The 9,548-nt window shown below is 38.3% G+C and overlaps 1 protein-coding gene across 1 annotated transcript in view; it reads left to right on the top strand.

Moving 5' to 3' along the window:
• The first annotated feature begins 981 nt into the window (after positions 1–981).
• SDHAF3 (succinate dehydrogenase complex assembly factor 3) overlaps positions 982–9,548 on the top strand; it is a 59,939-nt gene continuing 51,372 nt past the window's right edge. Inside the window, exon 1 of the mRNA XM_032874576.1 lies at positions 982–1,211. Within this exon, the coding sequence (XP_032730467.1) occupies positions 1,038–1,211 (174 nt within the window). The 5' untranslated portion in view covers positions 982–1,037. The remainder of the gene's footprint in view (positions 1,212–9,548) is intronic.

Genomic DNA, 9,548 nt, shown 5'->3' with positions numbered 1-9,548 from the left:
CCCTGGAAACAATACATTTAAAATGTTTCTAGGGGCGCCAGGTTGGCTCAGCCGGATTTCCACTCAGGTCTTGCTTTCAGGGTGTGAGATCAAGCCCCGGGTCGGGCTCTGCACTCAGAGGGAGTCGGCTTGAGATTCTTTCTCCCACTCCCTCTGCCCCCCCCCCCCCCCCCCCCTCACAAAAAAAAAAAAAAAATGTTGGGGTGCCTGGGTGGCTCAGTTCTTAAACACCTGCCTTCCTCTCAGGTCATGATCCCAGGACACTGGGATTGAGCCCTGCACCGGGCTCCTTGCTTAGCGGGAAGCCTGATTCTTCCTCTCCTGCTCCTCTTGCTTGTGTTCCCCTCTCGCTATGTTTCTCTTTGTCAAATAAATAAATTAAAAAAAAAAAAGTTTCTCTATGATTCTTCTGCAACCAGTCTGACTTCAGCTGATGAAACCTGCTGGCTCACGGCTCACTTGAGTTAAATGAAAGAGGCTGCACCTTCTGGGTACCATTTAGGAGCACAGCACTGTGCAAAGTACGTGGGTTGATGGGCTCCTGAATGGAGAGATTAATCCTAATCCCACTCTGATTCCTCTCGGACAACACAGGAATTTGTAAGATAACTGAAGTGGGTCTAGTTAACCATGTAAGACTTCCTCTTCCAAGAAGAGGATTTGATGAAGGCTTTCTCAGGCCTTTATCAGCAGAGAAGGGTGAGATGAATGGAAAAGAGGATGCGACGTGACTGAGGGGGTGACAACAGGCCCACGCCAGTCCTCTGGCCGGCTGCCTCTCTCCTTGGGACAAATTGGGCTTTAGCAATCTGGCCCGACCGCAGGTACATCTCCACCGAGGCCACGCCCCCTCCAGGCAAGAACCCGCCCACTTCCACGTCAGCCGCAGCCGCTCGGTTTCCGGAAGGTCCTGATTTTAGAGCCGACCAAACCGGATGAAGGTCGCGCGCCCTCTTCCGCTGATACCCGGCTTAAAAGTGCTGTAAGCGCGCTTCGTTCCTTTGCGCAGGCGCGGTGTGCGGTCCACGCGTGGGGCTATGCCGGCCGGGCACGTCTCGCGGGTCCGGGCCTTGTACCGGCGCATCTTGCTGTTGCACCGGGCTCTGCCCCCAGACCTCAAAGCCCTTGGCGACCAGTATGTGAAGGACGAATTTAGGAGACATAAGACCGTTGGTTCTGACGAGGCCCAGCGTTTCTTGCAGGAATGGGAGGCAAGTGAATGCCAACTTTTCTTCGTCCCAGACCCTAAAAGGTGCCCCTGTTTGTCCCTGTGAGAGACAGCCCGTCCCTGCTGGTTTCCCCGGGCGCCGCGCAGGATCCAGCAGCGGCAGCCTGTTCCGTTTGAATTAAACAGCGCAAAGCTGTTCAAACAGTACTTCCCAAAGTTACATCCCGAGCCCGTCTTTCTCTATGGGTTCTTGGCTGCAGCTGATCCCGTTACCTTGGCGTCCCCAATACAGTTCCTCCTTTTAAGCTCCTGCGCGTGCCAGGCACCGGAGGGGTGAGAATGGCAGCTTACGAAACTGAATAAATCACGTCAAGTAGCTTTTTGCTCCTCCAATGCCTTGCACATAGCAAGCTCCTGTTAATAAGTGAATGGTTTTCTCATTATCTAGTTTTCAGATTTACAGGATTGTTTCCGTAATTACTATTTTTTTAAACTTCCGTGCTCTTTCTTGGGTCTTAATGTTCTCAGTTGACTGAGACAGGTATCGGATATGACCATAAGCGGTGGAGGAGAAAAATGCTCAGAGTTAAGTCAGGCTAAAGTTGATTTCTCCGGAGTCTCACATTGCGTTACTTTGTTACATTGCCCTGTCTCCTTGCCCTAAATCTTAGACACCTGCATTAGCGATTAACTCTTTGACTATCCCCCACCCCCTTTTTGAGTGAGGTTAAAAGAGTATTTCGTGGGGTTGTGGGCCTAGCAGCATTGCTCTTAGATATGATTTGCAAATACCAAGAAATGAATGGAATTGGAAATTAGAGCGACATCTCAGGTATTTGAAAGCAGGAAGCAGTGTCGGTAAAACAGCAGGTAAGGGATTATTGGAAAGCCCCCAAAATTGGTGGCTAGACTGTTATTTTATTTATTTATTTATTTTATTTATTTATAAAGTTTTGGGTTAGGGTGAATACAGACCGTTTTCACTGTATCTTAGATTCTCGATTGTAGCTTGCAAGAGTTATTTAGGACAATCTTGAAATTTAGAACTTTAAAATCATGTGTGTGAGTGGTAATTAGCCTGTATGGAGCCAGGGGAAGTTGAATCTTAAATGCAAATGCTTTCTTTTAATATGGTTACTTGGTCTTAGAGCGAGAAGAACTGTATTCAAGTTCAGATTCTGGAATTTGTTAAATGTCATTATCACTTAATTTTTCCTAGTCTTCTTATTTGTGAAATAATAAGTATTTATGCACCTCTAAATTAGTGTATGTTAATTCATTTAAAAGCTCTTTGTAAATTGCTAATTGCAGTGAGTCTGTAAGAAATTAAGAGTGTTTAAGTGACATCTTTTAAGCCAGGTCAGTTTGTGGCAGGACAGGAAGGAGAGGCTAGCTTTGAGAAGAAATAAGGGCATTTTGAGAGTTCTAAAGTATAAGAACTTGGATGCTTTTCAGCAAAAGAGTAGAAACTCAGAATAAATTGTTAATAGGCTGGAGGAGAGAGTATGGGTGAATGTGTTGATTGACTGAGGAGGTTTGGTATCAGGAATTCAGCTTTTTTTTTTTTTTTAATAATTTTATACTTCCAGAAGAATTACAGAGACAGTACTGAGTTTTCCTCCATACATCCTACATCCACCTTCCCTGTATATAAACATGTATGTAACCATGGTGCAGTTATCAAAAATAAGAAATTGACATAAAGAAATTAACATTGCTGCAGTGATGGTAACTACAGGCTTTATTCACACTTTGCCAGTATATCCAGTAATGTTCTTACTCTGTTGCAGGATCCAATCCAGGATCCCACACTGCATTTAGTTATCCTGTCTTCTTAGTTTTCTCTAGTCTGACAGTTCTTCGGTCTTTTCTTATCTTTCATGTGTGACACTTTTTGATTATCTCTCAATTTGGATTTGTCTGGTTTTTGTTGTTGTTCTCATGATTAGATTTTGATATTGTGCATTAGTGGGAGGGATACCAAGGGTGAGGAGTTTTTCTCAACATACCATATCAGAGGGCACATGTTATCAATACAATTTACTACTTGTGATGTCAACTGTGATCACTTGGTTAAGTTTCTCCACTGTAAAGTGACTGTTTTCCTTTTTGAAATTAATATGCATTTTGGGGAGAAACTCTGAAACTGTACAAATATTCTGTTTCTCTGATTTTGCCAACTAGTTTAGCATCATTGATGGATCTTGCCATTGTGTTCTCTTGCTGATTTTCTATTTCTCTCATTCCTTTTGAACTTATTTATTGGAAAGTTTCAGTAGGTAAGCTGTGTCCCTTCTTCCCCATTACTGATCTGACATTTCCACTTATTTTTTGGAATGAAGAAAAGTGTATTCCGTGGGGGTAGGGCTCTGTAATTAATGAGTTAACAGCTGGGTAAAGTTCAGTTTAAACCTAGTAATCTAACTGTTTGGATAGAGTAGTAATTCTCACAGTTGTAAGGCAGCTCAATCTAAGCCTGGAAGGGGTGGGGTGATGTGGGCTCTGCCAAGAGAGCTAGTTTCTCTTTTTTTCAAGGATGAAGGATAAAGAAGATTCTAATGACTTGGAGGGGAGAAAATATTGGAAAGTGTTATCCTTCAGTCTTCTGGGCTTTTCCCTCCTATGAGTTCTTCAAAACATCTGATTTATGATTATGTTATACCTGTTGTGACTAGTTATGGCCTGGATTTCTGTTTTGGTTAATGATGATTACATATTTGGCACACATGAGTATTACTAGCTTGATGCCTATGTTTTTGTCAAGCTAATTGAGAGTAACACAGTTGTGGACTTCCTGTGCTTTGTGGTCTTTGGGTTTTGACACTCTCTCACTTCTAAAATGACTTACGAACTTGAATGGATTCTGAATTTTTTGTACTTTACGGGGCAAACTTAGGTATGGGTCCCACTGGAGAAAAGAGAAGGGAAAGCTCAGGCATCTTAGAGGCCCCAGCATTAGGAGGAAGTTTCTCTGTTCCTTTCATTTGTAATCACGGAAAACCATGGCAAATGATAGAGGGAATTCAGCTGGGGAAGTTTCTGTTCCAGGACCACTTAGGGGAAGGTAGGAGAAAGTATTTCATTTTATCTTAAGGATAAAAATGTATATGCTTATTTACAGAGTAAATAGTGAATTTATATAGTATTTTACCACAAGAGAAAAAAAATGGAGGTTCAGAAGAGCTGTTGGAAATATTTGAAGGAGAATGTTTGATATCTGGTTGGTAAATATTTATTGTAATCTTAAGTCTTTTAGGAGGCAACTGTTAGAAGTGGAATTGGGTCTGGGTGGATCAGGGAGGGGTCTTATTTATTGCATTTTTAAAATTCTAGCTGCTCAGTTTTGAAGAGAAGCTGATTTAGGTAATACTTTCCATTTTTTTCTCTGGTGTCTGTCCAGTTGTGGAGAGAACTTCTTACCACTTATTTTCTGGGAAATTAGAATAAGCGCTGAAGATTAACTGGCAAATAAAACATGTTTGTGATAGAATGTGAGATGAAGGGTAAAAAAGAGTGAGCTCTCGGAAGCCACTCTGAAGAGACTCCATACGTTTAATTTTTCCTTTTCTGCCCTATTTGCTTATGTCTCCTGCTTTCTTGCTTGGTTTCTTTTGCTTTGCTTAAGGAACTGTTTTGCTCTGTGTCTATAGTTTGTAGATGTTTACAGTAGAACTTGTTTCTGGAAAAAGCCAAATGGCTTACACATTCTAGAAGTAGATATTGATCACTTATTATTGCAGGGCAAAGTGCTAGGCATTGTGGGGCACAAAAATGAACAACAGTTGTATTTTACTTTGACATGTCCAAGATTTAGTTGTGTGTATTATACAATTATAATACAGTATGAATGTGTGTCTGTTAAATGTGATGGGAGCAGGTAGAGAATGGAGGAAGTTGAGGGCCACATACAATGTCTGAGCTAAGTCTTGAGTAAGTCAAAATTACCATGTCATGAAAAAGACTTTCTAGGCAGAGGGAGTAACATATGCCGAGGTACTGAAGTAAGAAACAGTATGACTTTTTCCAGGATCTTCAGTAATGTGTTTAAAATTTAGTGTCTAAAGTGAGCAATTAGGAAGAAATAAAGATAGAGAGGTGGCCGGAGACAGGATATTCTGCTAAGGACTTTAGATTTTTATTTGGAATTACTGAAAGATTTTAAGGAGTGGTGAAATGACTCAAATTATATTCTAGAAAGATCACTTTAGCAGCAATATAAAGGAATGATTGAAGAATGAGTCAGATTGAAGGTAGGCAGAACTGTTAGGAGAGTTGTAGTAGAGATGGTATCTATCTGTCTTTATATATGTTGAGAGTATAGGGTATGGCTGTGTGTGTTATCTTTTATAAGGCAAAAATGGGACTTAACTTGAGGACCCACATAGGATTAGTGAAAGGGAAGGAAAGAGAATAGAAAACTCTCAGGTTTAAGATCACGATACCAGTAACCAGACTATGTATTTAGAAGGAGCCTGGTGAAGAATGAGTATGGTATAGTACATTTTGTGGTAAGCATTCTGGTGGGACAGTCAAGTGGAGATGTTCTAAGGTATATATTAGTCTCATACTCAGTAGAGAGATTGTAGCTGGAGGTAGAGAACTGAAATTCCTTATCTGTAGTTAGTTGCTGGTTCAAAGTTGTGGCTGAAAGTGCCCAGGTTGGGTAAACTGTGGGGGAAGGTATGCAAAGGTAGACCACTAACATTCAGGAGTTAAGAGAATGAAGGTAGTAGTATGGTGCTGGCACTGTTCTGTTCTTCTCTTCTGTATCTGGTTGTTTCTGGCTACTTCTGCAAAGGAGCATACTTGTGTCCTTCTTGTGTTTAGTTCTTTAGATTTGTATGGTGGTCTAGATAGCATATGTAACATTTGATGTTTTGTTTTGTTGTATTTGTTGGAGAAGAGGAAGTTCTTCATATTTCCTGTAACCATCCATTTGTAACTCACATGGGATATCTTTGTCTTGTTTAGGACTTTGAAGTAGATCATCAGATAAAACATGTATGATTAAGTTGCCTGTTGCCTATATTTAAAGTTTCCTTAACTTAGGATAATTAGGCTTGGATGGGTATTCTGCAGTTCTTAAAATTGTATGCCTTTCTTGCCTGATTTGGGGACCTCATTTTGTTGCTTTTGAACATTCTGATTTGTAGTTTGTATTTTAGCTTGCAGAAGAAAAGGAATGAATTACCTCTCTGTTCAGTAGACAGATCATATATGTCCGGGATGCATCTACCAAGTATGAGTGAACCTCTCAGTTGTACGTTTATTCAGCATGTTACTCAGTGTAGTGTTTTTGTGATAGTTTGTTGGATGTGATGGTTTACTGAATAGTGATGTATGTTTTCAACATTAAGCTTTACCTCTTAAAAATTTTTCAACCATATTCTGGTCCTTATCTAGTGGTTGAAAAAGGGATAAAAGAGAGGATATGAAACTCAGTCATTGGAACATAAAACATTTTTTTCCCATTTCTTAGCATTTGGCTTTTCAGTGATACTTTTAAGATACTGTTTTTATTTAGGAATATTTAACTTTTATTGGTGTCATGAGATGCGTTCTAATAGTACTTTTGTTATAAAGGTATTTTAAAAATTCTAATTTGATCAATATTGCCTATATTGATGTTGTTACCAAAACATAGAGGTCTGTTTTATTTAAATGATTTAAAATTTATTTGAACTTATGGATTTAAAATACTGGTGATAATATAATAATAATATACTAGTGGTTATGGTTCTAAAATAGATCTCTACACCCACTGTAGGGCTTGAACTCAAAACCCTGAGATCAAGACTTGCATGCTCTAATGACTGAGCCAGCCAGGAGCCCTAAAAAAAATAAAATAAAATAGATCTGTTCATGTGTACACATAACACATAGTCTTAAAGATCTGAAATAAGTTTTTGCATAGAATTTAAGAAGATAAAAGATTGTATGCATATAGTTTTACTGGTTTTACCTGTTTTTTAAAGTATATTTTACAGTGGCTTAATAAGAACAAATGTCTGAAATTTTACATAAAGAGTATTCGAATTTAAAGGGAGCTTCAGATTGCTGTAGTAAACTCATTTTTTTCAGTTAATGTACTTAAATTAAAAAAAATCAAAATAATGTTATGTGATTAAAAAGTTAGTGTGGGAAGGTTTATAATAAAGAGCAGTATTTTCTATTCTTTACCTCTTTTTAAGGTGACATTTTTCTTTTTATTTTGATGTCTTTTATGTTTCAAATATCTTATGAATTTTGGTTTTCTGTCCTTATTTACAAGAAAGCAATAAGAAAGAGAACTCTGCCTACATATAGGCCTTGTCGATTGGAAAGTTACTTTTAGGCTTACAGAGTTTTCATTATCTGCCTTAGATTTGCTTCTCACTCCTGATTTCCTTACCTACATGGTATCTGTGTTCAGTTGGTTCTGGCAGTTTGGCTTTTTCTTCAGCTCTGTTCTCTCTTTTCTATTCTAAGCTGTAGATCCTAAATCTGCACTGTTTCATGAGTTCACTCCTCTACCTGCTTCCTGTCTTGAGAAATTCACTGAAATCTGTTGGTGGCTAATGCCTCCATTTTTGTTCTCGATCATTATGGATTACTCCTTTTGAAAATCCTTTATTATCAGTTCAAAGGGGTTTTGGGAGGAGAGGAAATAACAAATATGCTGCTATAATTTCTCCAGTATGTCCTCTTAAACTGAAACCCCAGTTCTACCATTTTAAAGAGAAAGTAACTGAGGCTTATAGAAGTAAAATGACTTGTTTGGTATCACACAGCTAGACAGGACCAAAGTCTTGTGTTCTTACTTCATGAAATTAATGTTTCCAAAAAACTATTAAACTTTTGCAGTATAAAATGCTATCAATATTTTTCTTTTGAATTTTGCTTGTTTGCTTGCTATAATTTGTGTATTTGCTTCTCCATTTTTTGTATTTTTCCTAAGGGAAAGAGAAGCTGCTTTTCTTTTTTTAAAAAAATATTTTATTTTTTTATTTGGCAGAGAGAGACAGAGAGGGAACACAGGCAGGGGGAGTGGGAGAGGGAGAAGTAGGACTCCCTGCTGAGCAGGGGGCCCAATGTGGGGCCCTATCCCAGGACCCTGGAATCATGACCTGAGCCCAAAGTAACTGCTTAACAACTGAGCCACCCAGGCACCCTTGGAAAGAGAAGCTTCTTAATCATGTTTTTATCCTGTATACCTCTAGTGTAATAAAATGTTTAATTATTGTTTAAAGAGTGATTTAAGTTTCTTAGCCCAAGGTGTGGTTTTCAAAATTCTTTTCAGTAATGAAATGAGAATAGAAGTTGCTGTGATATAACTGTTAAACTGTAGTTAGTCAGGCACATGTGTTTTCTGTGAAATTTTTGGAAGCTCTATTTAGGTCTCAGTGGTCTCAGTTGGAAAAATAATGTTTTATCCTTGAAGATAAGGATGCACCCATAAGTTCTTTTACCTCTAAGATATGGTTATATTAGATGAGTTAAAACTATATCAAATGGCTTAACCTATTTTACAGTTTTCATTGGTAACACAGATTTTTTTCTCTTTCATCTTTTCTGTTTTAGGGTAATATGTTTTTATAGTAATAGAATGGTTAAAAAAAATTTTGTTTTTTGTAATACAGTTATAATTAACATAAAGTTAATAACCCCTGAATTTTAAAAAGTTAAAAAAGCAAATGAAATATATTTTGAATTAATGTGATAACATGCTTAATTAATATAAAAAGCTGGTTAGGTTGGATTGGGAAAACACAGCTTTTAAAAAGAATGGGCAAAAGGGACCCCAGTAAAAGACCATTCTATGATTTATTTACAAGGATATTAATTGTGCTGTATATATATGGTAATAATGACAAATCAAAAACAGTATAGATACCCAATGATGGCAGAAGAATGAAATGATAGCATAGCCATATGATGGGTGGGTCACTATGCAGCTAGAAATAGTGTTTCAGAAGAATTAATGACTGGGAAAACTATTCATGTTATAATCAAATGTAAATGGTGTTTATCTTTGGGTCATATGGTAAAGGATGATTGTAATTTTCTTCCTTGAACCACCTATTTTCCAGATTCTTTGCAAAGATGAGTGCTACTTCAGTAATTATAAGAAAAGCCAATAAATGTTATTTTTAAAAATGCAGCTGTGTATACTCAATATTTTCGTTACCAGTCTCATGTCATAAAGCACTTGAGGTAAACACATTAAGAGTCAAATACCAGCACCTTATAAATACATTTCCTAATTTTGCCATTTAAATTTTGTAAGTTACGGGTGTCTGAGTGGCTCAGTCGGTTAATCCTCTGCCTTTGGCTCAGGTCATGATTCCAGGGTCTGGGATCTAACTGGACTCGGGGTCCCTGCTCAGTGGGATGCCTGCTC

This window comes from Lontra canadensis, unplaced genomic scaffold (genome assembly GCF_010015895.1).
Source record: "Lontra canadensis isolate GAN:19392208 unplaced genomic scaffold, GSC_riverotter_1.0 scaffold2, whole genome shotgun sequence".
In the NCBI taxonomy this organism is placed as follows: domain Eukaryota; kingdom Metazoa; phylum Chordata; class Mammalia; order Carnivora; family Mustelidae; genus Lontra; species Lontra canadensis.
Note: the sequence above shows the minus strand (reverse complement) of the source record. Positions and strands in the feature narration are given on the sequence as shown.